The sequence below is a fragment of the Bos grunniens genome, chromosome 29, assembly GCF_055505025.1.
Source record: "Bos grunniens cultivar Pamir isolate PY7600 chromosome 29, Bosgru_T2T1.0, whole genome shotgun sequence".
Lineage (NCBI taxonomy): Eukaryota > Metazoa > Chordata > Mammalia > Artiodactyla > Bovidae > Bos > Bos grunniens.
Genome location: NC_141193.1, coordinates 46,204,535 through 46,225,555, shown reverse-complemented (window position 1 = coordinate 46,225,555; position 21,021 = coordinate 46,204,535). Strand labels below are relative to the sequence as shown.

At 41.7% G+C, this 21,021-nt stretch overlaps 1 protein-coding gene and 1 pseudogene across 2 annotated transcripts; both read left to right on the top strand.

Moving 5' to 3' along the window:
• The first annotated feature begins 2,275 nt into the window (after positions 1-2,275).
• Positions 2,276-14,187, top strand: LOC147342601 (upstream-binding factor 1-like protein 1). The gene is given in 7 exon segments (XM_086383190.1): positions 2,276-3,112; positions 3,467-3,575; positions 6,874-7,009; positions 9,411-9,519; positions 11,768-11,942; positions 12,067-12,459; positions 12,462-14,187. Coding segments are annotated over 2 exon segments (1,239 nt in total). The 5' UTR covers positions 2,276-3,112; positions 3,467-3,575; positions 6,874-7,009; positions 9,411-9,519; positions 11,768-11,942; positions 12,067-12,197; the 3' UTR covers positions 13,439-14,187.
• A 4,680-nt stretch (positions 14,188-18,867) lies between these two features.
• LOC147342600 (mitochondrial fission regulator 1 pseudogene) lies at positions 18,868-20,779 on the top strand (annotated as a pseudogene). The gene has a single exon (XR_015157400.1). The product of XR_015157400.1 is annotated as a mitochondrial fission regulator 1 pseudogene (transcript).
• The last annotated feature ends 242 nt before the right edge of the window (positions 20,780-21,021 follow it).

Below are 21,021 nucleotides of genomic sequence, written 5' to 3'. Positions count from 1 at the left end.
CAATGATGTCACTCAACCATGTCATCCTCTATCACCCCCTTCTCCTGCCTTCAATCTTTCCCTACATCAAGGTCTTTTCAAATGAGCTAGCTCTTTGTATCAGGGGGCCAAAGTACTGGAGCTTCAGATTCAGCTTCAGTCCTTCCAATGAACATTAGGGTTGATTTTCTTTAGGATTGACTGGTTTGATCTCCTTGCTGTCCAAGAAACTCTCAAGAGTCTTCTCCAGCACCACAATTTGAAAGCACCAATTTTTTGACACTCAGCCTTCTTTATGATCCAACTCTCACACCTGTACATGATTACTGGAAAATCATAGATTTACCATAGGGACCTTTGTCAGCAAAGTGATGTCTCTGCTTTTTAATATGCTGTCTGGGTTGGTCATAGCTTTTCTTCCAAGGAACAAGCAGCTTCCAATTTGGTGGCTGTAGTTATTGGCTGCAGAGATTTTGGAGCCCAAGAAAATAAAACCTGTCATGGGTTCCACTTTTCCCCCATCTACTTGTCATGAAGTGATGGAACCGGATGCCTGGGTTTAGTTTTTTGAATGATGAATTTTAGCCAGCTTTTTCACTCTCCTATTTCATCCTCATCAAGAAGCTTTTAAGCTCCTCTTTGTTTTCTGCAGTAAAAGTGGTATCATCTGTGTATCTGAGGTTGTTGATATTTCTCCCAACAATCTTCACTCTACTTGTGAGTCATTCAGCCTGGCATTTGGCATGATGTACTCTGCATATAAGTTAAAGAAGCAGGGTGACAATATATAGTCTTGACATCCTCCTTTCCCAATGTTGAACCGCTCTCTTGTTTCAAGTCTGGTTCCAACTGTTGCTTCCTTTCCTGTATACAGTCTTTTTAGAAAACAGGGAAGGTAGTCTGGTATTCCCATCTCTTTAAAATTTTCCACACTTTTATTTGATTCACAAAGTCAAAGGCTTTAGAGTGGTCAATGAAGCAGATGTAATTCTTATTTTTGAATTTCCTTATTTTTGAATCTGATTCACTTTGCTATACACCTGAGACTAACACAATATTGTACATCAACTTTATATTTCAAAAAAAAATAAGTAAAGAAATTATCCCATTTGGTATCTTTCTCTGAGTGGAGCACCATGACCCATCTTTGATTAAATATGAAAATGTTTTATCCACCTCATTGGAACTGATTCAAATGTATTCTTTTTAATGGCTGAGTAATACTCCATTGTGTATATGTACCACTGCTTTCTTATCCATTCATCTGCTGATGGACATCTAGGTTGCTTCCATGTCTTGGCTATTATAAACAGTACTGCGATGAACATTGGGGTACACGTGTCTCTTTCCCTTCTGGTTTCCTCAGTGTGTATGCCCAGCAGTGGGATTGCTGGATCATAAGGCAGTTCTATTTCCAGTTTTTTGAGGAATCTCCACACTGTTCTCCATAGTGGCTGTACTAGTTTGCATTCCCACCAACAGTGTAAGAGGGTTCCCTTTTCTCCACACCCTCTCCAGCATTTATTATTTGTAGACTTTTGGATCGCAGCCATTCTGACTGGTGTGAAATGGTATCTCATAGTGGTTTTGATTTGCATTTCTCTGATAATGAGTGATGTTGAGCATCTTTTCATGTGTTTGTTAGGCATCTGTATGTCTTCTTTGGAGAAATGTCTATTTAGATCTTTGAATCAGTTCCAATGAGGTGGATGAAACTGGAGCCTGTTATACAGAGTGAATTAAGCCAGAAGGAAAAACACCAATACAGTATACTAACGCATATATATGGAGTTTAGAAAGATGGTAACGATAACCCTGTATACGAGACAGCAAAAGAGACACTGATGTATAGAACAGGCTTATGGACTCTGTGGGAGAGGGAGAGGGTGGGAAGATTTGGGAGAATGGCATTGAAACATGTGAAATGTCATGTATGAAACGAGATGCCAGTCCAGGTTCAATGCACGATGCTGGATGCTTGGGGCTGGTGCACTGGGACGACCCAGAGGGATGGTATGGGGAGGGAGGAGGGAGGAGGATTCAGGATGGGGAACACATGAGAAATAAAATAAAAAAAAAAAAGAAAATGTTTTGAGGAATAGAATGCAAACAGAGTCAAAATAAAGAAAATCTTAAAAGATAGTTGTCCAAACTTCATAGACAGTATCACATTTCTTTCACAGATGGTCTATGATTTTTTTAGTCTATTCTGCAGTGTACAACTATGCAATAATCCTTAACTTCACAACCTAGCATCAACATTTCAAATATAGATACATATTGAATAATAGAATGAAAGGGTATGAGATGATATGCAGGGAATGACTAAAAGAACAGACTCTTAGAGAATAACCACCATCTGCTATTCTGTGTGCAGTTATAGCCAGAGCAAAACAATAGTGTGTAACCAAAATGAGCCTCAGAGGGAAGACTTTAATGGAAAACTGAATGAAAAGAATAAAACTTAAGAGACTTTAGTTCTGAAGTCCATCAAACAGCATCCATCAAACAGCAGAAGGCAAGAGTAGTAAGTGGTATTATTGGGGAGCTTGACTGTTCTGGGTTGAAAGATGGAATGTGAAGAACTCCTCTTCCTGAAGGAATATCCAGGAAGTAATGCAGGCAAATTCAGACAGGTAACCAAAACTAGTGGGTCGCTTCAATTAGGACTATAATAAACCTCTATAAATGGAGATGTGAAATTTATAATTGAGGAGTTTATTTATTAACCAAACTTCATGGATTGGAAGTGTGAACTCAATCTGTGACTCTTTACCTCAGATTGGATTACGGTAATTGGATTAAGTAAATTTCAGAAGGTTGACTTCAATCCTTGACATCTAGATGTGTTTACAATTCTTGAAAAATCTAATCTCGTGCTACTGCACCTTTGTGCAGGGTTGATAACACTATCACTTTGAGGAAGTGGATCTGGTCATCAGAGGATATATAAAGCATCCAGCAAAGATCCAAGCTCATACCTCTCCAGAGCCCAGAGCTGTTGCCTTTGGAATTGACTGGACTGTGGAGACTTGAAGGTGTTTGCCACCAGGAAGTGAGCACCTAAACCCTGAACTGAATTTAACAGAGTTACTTACTGAACCAGAGAGAAGACTTCTGTAACAGCACTGAGGTGAGTTCTGATCCAGGTACAATGAATTTTTGCTATGTTCAGTTAAAAATAAAACCTTAATGGTAATCATGGAGAGAAAAGCTATTTTTTTTTATCTTCCAGTAATATCTATTTTTAAGCCCTGCATCAAACATTTGTTCCATATGTGATTTTTAGACAGTAATAATTTACCCACAGTATGTCAAGTATCCTCTTTATAAACTGGGGGTAAAATTAGTGAATATTGCTGAGAATACTAAAATGGTTAATCAATATATCAAGACCTAATCCAATGCCTAAAAATAGTTTTCTTGGGGATGGTTTTGACCACTGCCTCCTGTACAATGTTATCAACTTCCATCCATTGTTCTACAGGAACGTGGTCAAACAGCTGAGAAAAAAGAAGCAAAAGGCAAAGAGAAAAAGGAAAGATATATTCCTCTGAATGAAGAGCTCCAAAGAATAGCAAGAAGAGATAAGAAAGGTTTCCTAAGTGACCAATGCAAAAAAAACAGAGGGAAATCTAATGGGAAAAAATAGAAATCATCAGGAAATTAGAGCTATCAAGGGAACATTTCATGCAAAGATGGGCACAATAAAGGACAGAAATGGTATGGACCTAACAGAAGCAGAAGATATTAGGAGGAGTTGGCAAGAATACAGCGAAGAACTATACAAAAAAGATCTTAGTGACTCTAATAGCCATGATGGTGTGATCACTCACCTAGAGCCAGACATCCTGGAATGCTTAGTCAAGTGGGCCTTTGGAAGCATCACTGCAAATAAAGCTAGTGGAGGTGATGGAATTCCAGATGAGCTATTTCAAATCCTAAAAGATGATGCTGTTAAAGTGCTGATCTCAATATTCGAGAAAATTTGGAAAACTCAGCAGTGGGCCACAGGACTGGAAAAGATAAGTTTTCATTCCAATTCCAAAGAAAGGCAATGTCAAAAATGTCCAAACTACCACACAAATTACACTCACTTGATAGGCTAACAAAGTAAAGCTCAAAATTCTCCAAGCCAGGCTTCATGAACTGAGAACATCTGGAGATTCAAGCTGAATTTGTAAAAGGCAGAGAAACAAAGAGATCAAATTGCCACATCCATTGGATCATAGAAATGGCAAGATAATTCCAGAAAAATATCTACTTCTGCTTCATTGACTGCACTGAAGCCTTTGACTGTGTGGATCATGGCAAATAGTGGAAAATTCTTAAGGAGATGGGAATACCAGAACACCTGACCTGTCTCCTGAGAAACCTGCATGCAGTTCAAGAGGCAACAATTAGAAAAGGACATGGAAAAGACCGATTCAAAATTAGGAAAGGAGCATGTCAAGACCTTATGTTGTCACCCTGCTTATTTAACTTATAGGCAGAGTACATCATGTGAAATGCCAGGCTGGATGAAACACAAGCCAGAATCAAGATTGCCTGGAGAAATATCATTAACCTAAGATATGCAGAGGACACCACCCTTATGGCAGAAAGTAAAGGACTAAAGAGACTCTTGATGAAAGAGAAAGAGGAGAGTGAAAAATCTGGCTTACAACTCAACATTCAGAAAATGAAGATCATGGTATCTGGTCACAAAACTTCATGGCATAGATATAAGGAAACAATGGAAACAGTGACCAATTTTATTTTCTTGGCCTCCAGAATTACTGCAGATGGTGACTGCAGCCATGAAATTAAAACACACTTGCTCCTTGGAAGAAAAGTTATGACCAACCTGGACAACATATTAAAAAGCAGAGACATTACTTTGCCAGCAAAGGTCCATCTAGTCAAAGCTATGGTTTTCCCACTAGTCAAGTACAGATGTGAGAGTTGGGCCATAAACAAAGCTGAGTGCCAAAGAATTGATGCTTTTGAACTGTGGTGTTGGAGAAGACTCTTGAGAGTCCCTTGCACTGAGAGGAGATGAAATCAGTCAATCCTAACGGAAATCAATCCTGAATATTCGATGGAAGGACTTGTGCTGTAACTGAAGCTTCAATACTTTGGGCAACTGATGTGAAGACGTCACTCATTAGTTAAGACTCTGACTTCAGGAAAGATTGAAGGCAGGACGAAAAGGGAATGACAGAGGAGATGGTTGGATGGCATCCCAGATTCAATGGACATGAGTTTGAGTGAGCTCCAAAAGTTAGTGAAGGACAGAGAAGCCTGCATCCTGCAGTCCATGGGATCAGAAAAAGTCAGAAACTATTGAGTGACTGAACTGAACTGAAGAGGTGGTGAAGGATCTCAAAGTTGAGAAAATGAAGGCCTAGCCATTGTGCCTGCTACTGCTAAGTCACTCAGTCATGTCCAACTCTGTGTGACCCCATAGAGGACAGCCCACCAGGCTCCCCCATCCCTGGGATTCTCCAGGCAAGATCATTGGAGTGGGTTGCCATTGAAAAGTGAAAGGGAAGTCACTCAGTCCAGTCGTGTCTGACTCTTAGCCACCCCATGGATAGAAGCTTACCAGGCTCCACCATCCATGGGATTTTCCAGGCAACAGTACTAGACTAGGTTTCCATTGCCTTCTCCCGCCATTGTCCCTGGAAGTCACTATTCATTATCAGTTTTTTAGGGCTCCCACAACACCCAACCCCACATGGGGTTGCTTAAAACCAGTGTATTCTCTGACAGATCTGGAGGCTGGAAATCAAGGTGTGGGCAGGGCTGTACTCCTTCCAAAGGCTCTGAAAGAATTTGTCTTTGTCTCTTCCAGTGCCAGGTGGCTCCTGGCAATCCTCACATTATGACATTGAACTTGAATCTCTGCTTCCTTACAAGACCTTTTCTGGTACATCTAAAACATCCCTCTGCTTTCTCTCATCAGGACACCGGTCAGCAGATTTAGGCTCCACTCTCTACCCTGGATGATCTCATCGTGTTACCTTCACCTCGATTATGTCTGCACAGACTCTATTCTAAAAATAAAGTTACAGAGATACTGGCTGTTGGGACTTGGACATAATTTGGGAGAGGGTAAGGGGCACATTTTGGAGAAGGGGATGGCAACCCACTGCAGTATTCTTGCCTGGAGAATCCCATAGACCGAGGAGCCTGGCGGCTACAGTCCATGCAGTCATAGAGGGTCGTACACAACTGAGTCACTAGCAAAATGGGTGCATTAACTCACTACTTCATGAACAGAATGAAGGAATGTTGTCCTAAATTCAGGAGGTCTCAGATTTTTCTGGGGGAAGTAAAAACCTCAATATTTTTTCCTTGCTTTGTACATAGATTACATGCAGTAGAGAAAGAAATAGTTAAAGCAAGGTTTCAGATTTTCAAGGTTTTGTCCAATGAATTCCTTTGAAGTTTTAATCAAGGTTAGAATTACTGGGTCAAAGACAAATATACTTTTTAAGGATTTGAATGCATATATACAAAACATCCTAAAGTCCATCTGCTGGTTGGATCTCCTTGCAATCAAAGGAACTCTCAAGAGTCTTCTCCTACACCACAGTTCAAAAGCATCAATTCTTCGGCGCTCAGCTTTCTTCACTGTCCAACTCTCACATCCATACATGACTACTAGAAAAATTGAATTTAAGGAGAACACAGTATCCTTAAAATCAGAGAGGAATGGGTGTTCAGTATAAAATCAGTGATGAGGACTGGGATTTCAGTTGTGGATTCTATTAACATATAGAGATCAGAGAGAGATTTAGTGCAGTTAGTGCTGATTGGGTTTATCCAAGAGAACTGTGGTAATCTAATCAGGAAGGGGCCTCAAGGGTCCTGATAGTTGATTTCAGATGCACTGTTTCTTCTGTTCAGAGGTGTTCTGAGTTGGCTGGACCCTGGACAGCTCTGAAAGTTACAGCTGCTGACCCATCCAGAGAACACAGAACTCCTGACTGGATGGGGCTGATTTTCCTACCAGCATTGAGGAGACCAAATCTACAACTTTCTGGTGAGCAAATGGTTCTGAGTAGATGGATTCATATGTCTTTCCCTCAAAAATTAAAAAGAATAATTTTAATATAGCAGTCGCAGGCTAAAGAATTTCTTAAGCAAATGAAAAATCTAGTTCATAAACTTAAAAGACGCTTACTCCTTGGAAGGAAAGTTATGACCGACCTAGATAGCATATTCAAAAGCAGAGACATTACTTTGCTAACAAAGGTTCATCTAGTCAAGGCTATGGTTTTTCCTGTGGTCATGTATGGATGTGAGAGTTGGACTGTGAAGAAGGCTGGGCACCGAAGAATTGATGCTTTTGAACTGTGGTGTTGGAGAAGACTCTTGAGAGTCCCTTGGACTGCAAGGAGATCCAACCAGTCCATTCTGAAGGAGATCAGCCTTGGGATTTCTTTGGAAGGAATGATGCTAAAGCTGAAACTCCAGTACTTTGGCCACCTCATGCAAAGAGTTGACTCATTGGAAAAGACTCTGATGCTGGGATGGATTTGGGGCAGGAGGAGAAGGGGATGATAGGGGATGAGATGGCTGGATGGCATCACTGACTCGATGGACATGAGTCTCACTGAACTCTGGGAGTGTGATGGACATGGAGGCCTGACGTGCTGCCATTCATGGGGTCGCAAAGAGTGGGACTCGACTGAACGACTGATCTGATCTGAAGCATAAAATTGTTTACAAAATTCAAGTCAATGTGGTTTTATATCTTTATTTTCCATCACAATGTCATAATTACATTTATATATAACCTATATATGAAACTGCTGAAAAATAAATACATATGGCCAATGTAATTTGAATTTTCAGAGGCAACCATAGTAATTAAAACCAAAGTTTGATACAAAAAAAAAAAAAAAGAATTATGTTATTACTTAGAACTCACTCTGAAACTATAGACTTACCTTCAAATCATTGGAATTTGTGAATGAACATGAGTGATTCTATGAACTTATGATTCCTTGATATAAAAGGAAAATCTGAATTTCTTTTTTTTTTTTCTTCCAGTTCTGCAACTCATTTATTTTTGTACTGGCCCCAGTTTTTAAAGGGTTTCTTCCCCTTGTATTTGGAAATATAATTATTCCTAAGGTATAAGTTATTAGACATATAATGCCTTCTTGTAAATGAATTTAGGCCATTCACATTGACCATCATGTTAGTGCTAGAGAACTGGAGAATGAAAGGAGGGCAGGCAAGAAGAGGGAGAAAATGATGGTTCAGTTCAGTTCCGTTTCTTAGTTGTGCCTGACTCTCTGCAACCCCATGGAATGCAGCACACCAGGCCTCCCTGTCCATCACCAACTTCTGGAGTTTACTCAAACTTATGTCCATTGAGTTGGTGATTTCTTGATGGGAAGTCCTAGACAGTTTTTTCCATTTAGCATGATACCTAAAATTTGAATGAGAAACTGTGCTGTAGAACATGAAGAGTAATATATTTGTAAGGAAAAGTTGGGATTTCTGCCTTTAAATTGTCCAATAGCAATCTAGACCTGATGATGGCTCTCAAAACAACATTGTTAACACACTAAATACCTGAAAGAAAAAGAAATTTTGTACTCACTCTGATATAGAAGTGAAAACTTTTAAGAAGGCTGGCTTCCCTGGTGGCTCAAGGGTAAGAAACTGCCTGCTAATGCAGGAGACACAGGTTCAATCTGTGGGTCTCAAGGGCCCCTGGAGAAGGAAACGTCAACCCACTCCAGTATTCTTTCCTGGAAAATCCCATGACAGGAGCCTTGGTGGGGCTACAGTCCAAGGGGTTTCAGAAGAGTCACACAGGCCTCAGGGACTAAACAACAACATTATTAGATGGAGCTGTGTGTTTATTGATTGATGGATTTGATGAATTTGGCTGCACCAGATCTTTCTTGCACCTTGAGGGACCTTTAGATGGGACATGCAAACTCTTAGTCACCACACGGGCACTCTGTGTCTTGGCAGGTGAACACTTTGCTGTGGAATGTGGGCTCTAATTACCTGACCAAGGACCAAATGCTTGTCCTGTCCACTGGGAGCACGGAGTCTTAGCCACTGAACCTCCAAGGAAGTCCCAGAACTGATCTGATTGTAACCTGGAATTTGTATGTTTCCAAATGGGAAAGCTTTTCTGATAGTAGAGCAAATCTGATATGATTGGGAGTATGTTGATGTAAGGTCACTTAAATTGAAGAGTGTCATTTTCAAAGAGAAGAGAAAATTCAATTGTTAGAGTTCTCAGAACTGAAAGTTGTAGTTAAACAAAGATTAATGTTATGCTTAAGAGCCATTTTTATTAGAGAAATAAGGGACTGTGTTTTAACAGAATAAAATAGAACATTGAACCTAAGTAGCATTATTTAGTGTAGATAACTGCGTGTGATACACTGTTGTGATGTGTCATTGTTTCTCAGGTTGCTCTATTAGAGGCGGTAAGAAGACTCTACTTGTGTGAGTGCAGGAGACACGTGCAGAGAAGGGCTTCCCCTGCCAGCGCCTGAAGTACCTGCACCTCCTCCACAGGTCAGTGTTCCTATTTGTTCATTTCTATGAGCTTCCAATGAGACATGTTTTGTCATTTTTATATCTCAGCCAAAACTGAGTCCCTGGCTTATTGTGAAGTAGTGAAGTGAAAGTCGCTCAGTCGTGTCCGACGCTTTGCGACCACATGGGCTATCCAGTGCAGGAAATTCTCCAGGCCAGAATACTGGAGTGGGTAGCCTTTCCCTTCTCCAGGGGATCTTCCCAACCCAGGGATCAAACCCAGGTCTTCCACATTGCAGGCAGATTCTTTACCAGCTGAGTCACAAGGAAAGGGTCTTCTTGTATACAGTTGTATTTAATATGCCTTATTATAATGTCTACTGACATCCCCAGAAATGAAATATTAACCACTTAAACTCTTTTTCAATCCTTACATACACGTTTACGCCCTTCCTCTCTTTATCTTCCCTTTGCACTTCTATGACATGTTTCCTAGACGAATTATATCTATTGCAGTTTTCTTAGATGAATTATATCAATTATCATCTCAACTGCACATTCAGTCTATGGCCATCTGGACTTTTCTTAGGAGGGAGCTATGCTCAGAATCCTAAGGAGTGTTACTGTTCTAGAGAAGATTGCATTCACAGTAACATTGAGCAGAAAGTCCAGAATTCCTGTCTACATCCTGCGCTCCCAGAATAAGCAGGCATTTTCCCCGTTACCACATTATGTCTCAGAGTGGTGTGTTTATTATGATTTAGGAACCTCCACCGACACTTCATTATCACCCAAAGTCTATGGTTTCACATTAGTGTTCACTCTTGGTGTTGTGCATTCTGTTAGTTTTCACTGATATACAGTGACAAGTATCCAGCTTTATAATATCCAGAAGGGTTAGACTGCTGAAAGTCATTTGTGATCACCTATTCATCAGTCCCATCACCCTAACTGCTGGGAAGCAAAGTTTCACTGTCTTCATATATTTCCCTTTTTTCCATATATTCCTTTTTCCTGGAATGTCTTATAGTTGGACTCATGAAATATATGTTTTTCAGCTTAGATTCATTCACTTAGAGATATGAATAAAAGAATACCCCATGTCTCTTACTGGCTTGATCGCTCATTTCTTTTTAGAACTGAGTACTATTTCTCGGCCTTAATGTACCAGAGTTGCTTTATCCATTCATTATGGTTGTTTTCAAGTTTTGTGATTATGACCAAAGTGGCTATAAACATCCCATTGCAGGGTTTTTGTTTTTGTTTTTTTTCTTCTTTTTTATGGATATAGGTTTTCAAATGATTTGGGCAAATACAAAGGATCATGAGCCCTGACTTACGTGGTAGGAGGATATTTAGTTTAGTAACAAATTGCCTTATTGTCTTTCAGAAGGCTTGTACTGTTTTTCATCACCTTAGGAAATGAATCAAATTTCCTGATATTGCACCCTCTCAGTACTTGGTCCTTCTTTGGGATTTTGACAATCCTTGTCCATGTGCTGTGGTATCTCATTGCTATTTTAAAGCCCTCTTGCTTGTCAAGCATTTTTACTTTTAACTTCTCTTCCTTTTCTCTCATCCTTTGTCTCTTGAGTGAGTCCCCAGGCTCTTGTTCATTTCTTTTTTTTTTTTTTTAATTTAATTTTATTTTTTAACTTTACAATATTGTATTGGTTTTGCCATATATCAACATGAATCCGCCACAGGTATACACGTGTTCCCCATCCTCAACCCTCCTCCCTCCTCCCTCCCCATACCATCCCTCTGAGTCATCCCAGTGCACCAGCCCCAAGCAACCAGTATCCTTCATCAAACCTGGACTGGCGACTGGTTCCATATATGATATTATTCACGTTTCAATGCCATTTTCCCAAATCATCCCACCCTCTCCCTCTCCCACAGAGTCCACAAGACTGTTCTATACATCAGTGTCTCTTTTGCTGTCTCGTATACAGGGTTATTCTTACCATCTTTCTAAATTCCATATATATGTGTTAGTATACTGTATTTTTTTTTTTTCTGGATTACTTCACTCTGTATAATAGGCTCCAGTTTCATCCACCTCATTATAACTGATTCTTGTTCATTTTTATGTAAAACCCACTGTAGTGGGACTGAAAGGCAAGTTGGGTTCAGGCCTGAGGATTTTTTTTTAATTTTATTTTATTTTTAAACTTTACATAATTGTATTAATTTTGCCAAACATCAAAATGAATCCATCACAGGTATACATGTGCTCCCCCTCCTGAACCCTCCTCCCTCCTCCCTCCTCATACCATCCCTCCAGGTCGTCCCAGCGCACCAGCCCCAAGCATCCAGTATCGTGCATTGAACCTGGACATGGAAGCAACCTAGATGTCCATCAGCAGATGAATGGATAAGAAAGCTGTGGTACATAGGCCTGAGGATTTTTAATTGTGAAAAGAAGCTTCATAATGCTCAACAGGACTCTCAACTCACAGGTTGGGCTGGTTTTCATTTACGTTCTTGAGGGTAAATGAAATTACAGAAGGGACATATCCTAAGTAGGCAGTGCTTCTCTCCTGTGTCACATAGGAGAGTAACATTCCTTTTCTTTTTCCACAGAAACAGAGGATCGCACACACTGCAGGAGTTCAGAAATAACTCACCTGCTGAATCTTGAGAGTGAAGCAGCTGAAGATTCTGCTGAGGTGTCTGAACTGCTGGGATCACATAAGTGTCCCAAAGACCTAGAAATGACAATGCCTAAAGGCCAAGATGACTGGTCCAAGGAAGACATTGTGCGGTTACTGGAAAGTATGGAGAAAAACATTCCACCCAGTGACAGACACACATTCAAAACAACCCATTCAGTGATGGACTGGGAAAAAGTAGCTTTTAAAGATTTTTCTGGGGAAATGTGCAAACTCAAATGGTTAGAGGTTTCCCATAGGTTGAGAAAGTTTCAGACACTGAAAGAATTAGTCCTGGAAGCTAAGGAAAATGTTAGCAATCCTTCCAAAAAACACAAGAAAACACCAGAAAACACAAGAAACATGCTTATTTGTTCCAGAAGTCCCTGACAGCTTACCGGCACATTTCCCAGGTGATGCGCCCTCAGTACATCCAAAAACATCCCAAGATAAGCAACCAGGAGCTGACCAGTGTTCTGTCTGAGGAACACAGGAGAGTGCCTGAGCAGCTGAGGGTGAAACACAGTCAGGATCTAGAGAAAGAGAAAAAGGATATTAGGGAGAAAATAGCTCTGTTCAGAGCACATTACTCTGATCTAGTCCCAAACCCTGAGAAATCTGGTGTCTCCCAAAGAAGTGAAATGAAAGTGCCAGAGAAGTTTCAGAAGAATGTTCAAAAAGTGAAGTCTCTCCAAGAAAACAGTTTACCTATGAAGTGGAAATTCCACAGAGAGCCCAAGAAGCCACTGATGAATGGCTACCACAAGTTCCACCAGGATCTCTGTTCAAGCAGGGAGCTGAAAGTGGTGCCCCCGAGGGAGCACATGGTGGAGATCAGTAGACACTGGCAGCGGGTCCCCCAGGACCAAAAGGAGCTTTATAAGAACCAGGCAGAGGGACTGCAGACACAGTACAAGGTGGACCTTGATCTCTGGCTCAGGACTCTGTCTCCTGAAGAATATGCTGCTTACAGAGAGGTGACCTGTGCTAAGCATAGGGACATGAGCGTGATGGGGGACCCAAACCCCAAGATTAGAAGGATGGGTCTGCAGTCCCCATCATCAGGGAATCTGCAAGGAAGACGGAGAAAGGAGCAAGGGCTTCAGGCTCCAGAGTTAGCATCATCAGACACGGTTGGAGAACATTCTCCTGCCTCAGGGAGATCAGAGGAAAATGAGGAAGAGGAGGAAGGAAGCTGCTCCTCAGCTCCCAGCAGTGAGGATGAAGATGGACATTCTGAGCCAGAGGACCACGGGCCCAGCTCATCGTCCTCAGGGGACTCCTCTGACTCAATTTTCAACTGAGTTTAGTTCACAAACTGAAGGGACAGAACTTTCCAGCAAAAGTCCATGGGGCTCTTCTCTCTATGCTTTTTCATTGCCTTCCTTCTATCCCTCGCTCTTCAAACAAAGTGGGACCTGTTGGAAAGAAGACATCTTTTGCTGTAATTTCTGGCCTCTCCATCTACCCCACTTTCACCCCGAGAGAAAGTCAAGGCAATAACACTTCCTGGAATAAACCCTGAGCTGACTGGACTGCGGGGCACCCTGGACTAGACTGAGCTCCCTGAACTGGAAAGGTTTGCTCTCCTCACTCTCTGCCTGCCAGATATGTGAGGGGCTCCAGGGGTCTGTGAGCCCCTTCTCTGTGACCTTGTCCCTCAGGACTCAGGCAGTGAGCTGGGGAGGGAAGATCTGATTGACTGGAAGTAGGAGACTTACCTTAAACAAAGCTGTCAGGCCCTGATGTCTCTGCCCCTTCTCTCTGAGGTGAGGAGCTGGCCCTTCCTTACCTTGGAAGTGGGGCCGGCATGTGGGCAGCAGCATTTCCATGTATGTGTGCATCCCGTGAAGTGTCCATGAGATTTTCTCACTTATCAAAACCTCAAAATTAAAAATGTGTAACCCCTCCACCTGAATTGGCTTTTCCTTAAAACCAGCCTCCTCTGACCCAGTGGCCCTGAGTTTTCAGGCCATGTCTGAATTTCTGCAGGTTTCTGTCCCAGCCCCTTCCTTCTGATCTAAGTTGTAAGTAAAACTTGTTTTTCCACAGACTCAAATTGTATTATATTAGGACTTGTGTAGTTTGTGTGTCAGTCTTTTAGTTCACAGATACAAAACTGTTGGGGATTCATCTACCACTATGTGTTCTTTGGAGGGAATGATGCTGAGGCTGAAACTCCAGTACTTTGGCCACCTCATGCACAGAGTTGACTCATTGGAAAAGACTCTGATGCTGGGAGGGATTGGGGGCAGGAGGAGAAGTGGACGACAGAGGATGAGATGGCTGGATGGCATCACCGCCTCGATGGATGTGTGTTTGAGTGAACTCTGGGAGTTGGTGATGGACAGGGAGGCCTGGCATGCTGTGGTCCATGGGGTCCCAAAGACTCGGACATGACTGAGTGACTGAACTTAACTGAACTGATGACACATTTTTATTATTTTGGTTTATTGATGTATTTGAAAGTGTATTTAAAGCTAGTGCCATCTTATTAAAATTTTTTTTCTAAACTTTCCTGGCTATTTTCATTTTTGATTCTCATGGACAATTAGTATCACACAAGTAATGTTCTTGTATATTATAATTGTCTAATTTGTAGACTTCCTCTTCAACCATGATGTCTTAGTGGAATATTTTATTCCTCATGAACATACAGTTGGGGAACTTACTGTAGAGCACGTGGAAGTCTGCCTAATTTTGTGTGGCAGCCTGGATAGGAGGGAAGTGTGGGGAAGGATGGGCACAGGTATACTCATGGCCGAGCCCCTTTGCTCTTTACCTGAAATTACCAGAATATTATTACTTCTCTTCTTTTTCTTTCTTTCTTTCTTTTTTTTTTTTTTTACAGATTAATTTCCTTATTTTTCACAGAGCTCAGTCTTCTTGGAGTGCAGGGCATGTTTCCAGTTAGGGGGAGCTAGGGCAACTCAGTGCTGCAGCTTCTCCCTGGGGTGGCTTTCCTGGTTTTGGAGCAGTGGCTCAGTAGTTGTGACACATGGGCTTCAGTGCTCCAGGGCCTGGGAAATCTTCTGGGACCAGGAATCAAATCCATGTCCCCTGCATGGGAAGGCAGATTCTTAACCACTAGACCAGCATGGAAAACCTACCACAGAATTACAACGGGCTATACTGCAATACACATAAAAAGTCTTTAAAGAAAAAGGCAGGAAAACACAAATACTAGATGAATATAGGCTAAAATTCTGAATTTTCTAAAAGAAGAAAACAACATTGGTTAAAATACTAAAATATGCATTTACCTGTTGCTTCACCTATACATGAACTGGGAATAAAACTCCAGTCCTATAGGATCTAATTTAAGATTAAGATTTAGTGCTTCCAAAATGACTTGCTCACAATTCATTCACACCCACAAAATGTTAAGTGGATTTCTTTCCTCTTGGAAAATCTAAACATATCTTTTGGTTGAAAAGACTCAGGGAGGAAAGCAGGAAGCATTGTTCACTGCCTGCCAGACAGCTTCTCCCTTTTATTCTAGAAATGGGATTGAAGCCAGGAGTCTAGCAACTCAATCCCAGAGATACTTCTACCTCTTTGGCAGTGGGACCCAGGTACTCCACATCATTGGACCTTCCTTCCCAGAACCTGCTCAGCCTGCACTTCTGACCCCTTCCCTGTAGAAGGACAGGCAGCAGCAGGAGGAAAGCAGGGGTCAGGGTCTCACCTCTCAGGATTCTCAGGCTGCCATTTCCTCCTCCAGGAGATCTTCCCGTCCCAGGGATCAAACCCAGATCTCCCACATTCCAGGCAGATTCTTTACCCTCTGAGCCACCGAGGAAGCCCGGGCTTGGCTCTTAAATACTCCCATGAAATAAAGCGACTCTACATTCAGGTGGTGACTCCTGTTTTAGTCGACAGTTTCCGTCTAATCCCTGGAACTCAGGTGAGTGGGGACAAGACACCGTAGGTTGGGAAAAGGCCTTGGAAGAGCAGCTCAAATGACCAAAAAAAATGAACAAACTAAAACATGGCAAATATGCTTTATTCAGTGATTTTACAGAAGATTGTAGCAGAAAGGTGTCTTCTCAGGTGGCCCTGAGGAACTATTCAAAAGTGATAAGGGAAGCCAGAGTACAGAAGGTCACGGGCTGAAAAAAAAATTCAGAAAGCATCAAAAGATTACTATGGATGATGGACATGTTACATCTCAAATTAATGATTTTCATGCTTTTAAATAATTGTTATTTGTTTTTATAATCTTATTTGTTGGATTATTTTGGCTGTGCTGGTTCTTTCTTTCTGAGCGCAGCCTTTTCTGGTTGTGGCGAGCAGGGGCTACTCTCAAGTTGAAATGTGTTGACTTCTTTTGGTGGCGTCTCATCTCATAGCATGGGACTGGCTTGTGGGTGTCAGTGGTCATAGCCCCCAGGCTCTAGTCGGGAGCTCAGCAGTGTTGGTGCTTGGGCTTAGTTGCTCCACAGTCTGTGGGGTCTTCCTGGACCAGGGATCCAACCTGTATCCCTGGTGCTGACCAGTGAATTCTTAATCACAGGCCCCCAGGGAAGTTCCTTTTCATGCTTTTCTCTATGAAAAGAGGCAAGAGTCTGGGCTTATTGAAGTCATGTTTTTGATATGCATCTTAACTCCCTCAGGACACCATCCTGTTTTCCTCTCCTTGAATTCCCCTCAGGGCACACTGTCTTGTGGGGGCTGCAGTGGATAACGGCCTTTTACTGCAACATCCTTTGTTTACTGAAATGACAAGTGAAATATTTATCCCCAAGCAAAGGCTTAGGAGAAGACTGAAAATAGAACTGACTTGCTTTTCAGTTGCTTTGTCGTGTCTGTCTCTTTGTGACTGCAAGGAATGCAGCATGCCAGGCTTCACTGTCCTTCACCATCTCCCACAATTTGCTCAAATTCATGTCCATTGGGTTGCTGATGCCATCCAACCATCTCATCCTTTGTCAAGCAATTCTCGTCCTGCCCTCAATCTTTCCAAGGATCAATTTTTCTTTTAACATAATGGTATACATTTAATGGTGTTTATGATTAATTACTATAATTTTATCATTATTTTTTATTGTTATTTATTTTAATTGGAGGCTAATTACTTTACAATATTGTATTGGTTTTGCCATACATCAACATGAATCTGCCACGGGTGTAAACGTGTTCCCCATACTGAACCCCCCTCCCACTTCCCTCCCCATACCATCTCTTGGGTCATCCCAGTGCACCAGCCCCAAGCATCCTGTATCCTGCATCAAACCTGGACTGGCAATTTATTTCTTATATGATATTATACATGTTTCAATGATATTCTCCCAAATCATCCCCCCCCCCACACACACACAGTCCAAAAGACTGTTCTTACATCTGTGTCTCTTTTGCTGTCTTGCATACAGGGTTATCATTACCATCTTTCCAAATTCCATATATATGTGTTAGTATACTGTATTGGTGTTTTTCTTTCTGGCTTACTTCACTCTGTATAATAGGCTCCAGTTTCATCCACCTCATTAGAACTGATTCAAATGTATTCTTTTTAATGGCTGAATAATACTCCATTGTGTATATGTACCAGTTTTCTTATCCATTCATCTGTTGATGGACATCTAGGTTGCTTCCATGTCCTGGCTATTATAAACAGTGCTGCAATGAACATTGGGGTACACGTGTCTCTTTCAATTCTGGTTTCCTCGGTGTGTATGCCCAGCAATGGGATTGCTGGGTCATATGGCAGTTCTATTTCCAGGTTTTCAAGGAGTCTCCACACTGTTCTTCATAGTGGCTGTACTAGTTTGCATTCCTATCAACAGTGTAAGAGGGTTCCCTTTTCTCCACATCCTCTCCAGCACTTATTGATTGTACACTTTTGGATCACAGCCATTCTGACTGGTGTGAAATGGTACCTCATTGTGGTTTTGATTTGCATTTCTCTGATAATGAATGATGTTGAGCATCTTTTCATGTGTTTGTTAGCCCTCTGTATGTCTTCTTTGGAGAAATGTCTATTTTGTTCTTTGGCCCATTTTTTGGTTGGGTCGTTTATTTTTCTGGAATTGAGCTGCAGGAGTTGCTTATATATTATTGAAATTAGTTGTTTGTCAGTTGCTTAATTTGCTATTGTTTTCTCCCATTCTGAAGGCTGTCTTTTCACCTTGCTTATAGTTTCTTTTGTTGTGCAGAAGCTTTAATTTTAATTAGATCCCATTTGTTTATTTTTGCTTTTATTTCCAATATTCTGGGAGGTGGGTCATAGAGGATCCTGCTGTGATTTATGTCGGAGAGTGTTTTGCCCAGGCTCTCCTCTAAAAGTTTTATAGTCTCTGTTCTTACGTTTAGATCTTTAATCCATTTTCAGTTTATTTTTGTGTATGGAAAGGTCAGTTTTCATTCCAATTCCAAAGAAAGGCAATGCCCAAGAATGCTCAAACTACCAATAATTGCACTCATCTCACATGCTAGTAACGTAATGCTCAAAATTCTGCAAGCCAGGTTTCAGCAATATGTGAACTGTGAACTTCCTGATGTTCAAGCGGGGTTTTAGAAAATGCAGAGGACCCAGAGATCAAATTGCCGACATCCGCTGGATCATGGAAAAAGCAAGAGAGTTCCAGAAAAGCATCTATTTCTGCTTTGTTGACTATGCCAAGCCTTTGACTGTGTGGATCACAATAAACTTTGGAAAATTCTGAAAGAGATGGGAATACCACACCACCTGATCTGCCTCTTGAGAAATTTGTATGCAGGTCAGGAAGCAACAGTTAGAACTGGACATGGGGGCTTCCGCGCGGCCGAGCATGCTTTATGGACCATGTGCTGCTATGTATGCCTGAAGTACTTGAAATGCAAATTTGGAGAGATTTTGCCATCTAAATGCTTGGCTGGATTAAACGCCTAATTAGGATGATTTTTCAACAGGTTGGAAGCATGCAATCGGTTCTTTGGTCTGGGAAGCCATATGGGTCATCTCGGAGTATTGTAAGGAAAATTGGTACCAATTTATCTCTGATCCAATGTCCAAGAGTTCAGTTTCAGCTGACCAGCCCTACAACAGAATGGAGCTCTAGCCCTTCGGGAGAGGATGCAGTGGTGTCTTTTGCTGATGTGGGATGGGTAGCTGAAGAAGAAGGAGAGTGTTCAACAAGACAAAGGATAGAGGTCCGGTCAAGGCCAACCCTTCAGGATGATCTTCCTTTCTTTGAGAAGCCCCACAGCAGGCAGCCATACTTACCCACCCTGTCTCCAGAAGAGCCTCCGCTGCAGACCTCGACGCTGGCCAATGAGGAAGCGCTGCAGAAGATCTGTGCCCTTGAAAGTGAGCTTGCTGCCCTCAGAGCTCAGATTGCCAAGATCGTGACCCTCCAGGAACAGCAGAACCTCAGTGCAGGTGACTTAGAATCCACCAGGCCTGCCGCCACAGTAGCACCCTCCGTCCCGCCAGCGCCCCCACTGCCGCCCCCTCCGCCGCCGCCTCCCCTCCCCTCACCCGGGCTCCAGCAGAACACTTCTGCTATTGATCTGATAAAAGAGCGAAGACGGAGAAACGCCTCTGCTGGGAAGACCCCGGTCAAGAACAGTCCAAAGAAAACAGACCTGCCCAACATGCTGGAGATCCTAAAAGACATGAACAGCGTGAAACTGCGATCAGTAAAAAGGTCAGAACAAGACACAAAGCCCAAGCCGGCAGATGCTGCTGACCCTGCTGCCCTCATAGCAGAGGCGCTGAAAAAGAAGTTTGCTTATCGGTATCGAAGCGATAGTCAAGGTGAAGCTGAGAAAGGAATCCAAAAGTCTGAATCAGAGGCCACCTCCGAGAGAGTGTTGTTTGGTCCACACATGTTGAAGTCTACTGGAAAAATGAAGGCTTTAATTGAAAATGCTTCAACTTCCTAATAGACAAAGAGCTGAGAAAGACTATCTGAAGTTCAGCTGTTCGTTTATTAGGGCTGTTCAGCTAGTAGATATCAACACTGTTTGTTTGGTAAATACCTGAATTTAGAACTTAGTGGTCTCCTTTTAGGTCTCATTAGAGGATGATGCTATAACAAAAGCACTCTAGGTTTGTTTGCTTTTAAGAGAAGGTCAGTTCTGAAGTTTCCATAGCGTATGTACATTCCAGCATGTTTTTAATGTGTAGCCAAGATGTTTAGGTTTCCAGTCTGGAAAACAAGTATATAGATTTCAGAACAAAGGAAGGACATTTTATAGACGTGAGTTTTTAATTAACACTAATTTATCTGTACACATATTTTATGTGCATGTATTTGGATATACAACAGGATATTAGATTTAGCGATGGCAGTGGCAAGGCTGCTGATAATCATTCCTACCCAGCGATGGAGCAGCTGGTATATCCAAATTGTTGGAGTAAAATGTTTGCGTTTGGAATTTCTTCTTGCCTTGAATAGAACTTTTAGATTCTCTCTCACGTTTTCTTGGAGATGGGGTTTGAGTAGAAACCAGATGATGTTCGCTGCTGAAATTCCGTAGTACTTTCCTTTAAGGGGAAGTCAAGGATCATGAAAACTTTCCACCTCAGTGCTGCCCAGTTCTGAGGAAGAAAATGTAGTTTTCAATAGTGAGCAATCAAACTATTGAATTAAATCTTTTTTAAAGTAAAAGTAGAATGTACCATCTTTTTCTTTCAGTTTAATAAAATGGCATATCATAAAGATGACTTGTTGCTAAGTTAACACTTCTGGAAATGTCAGCATAATGGAGTTAAAATTTTTTTTTTAATACTGGTCTATTAAACACTGAATAGGCGACAGAATTTCCTGTAAGTTGCTTATCATGGGTCAGTCAGACCGCTGTTCTGCTGAGTTCCACCATGTAGCAGCATAACCCGTAGGTGCTGTCAGGAAGTGGAGACCCTCCTTTCTCATCTAGGACTTCAAAGGAAGTCATCATTTCT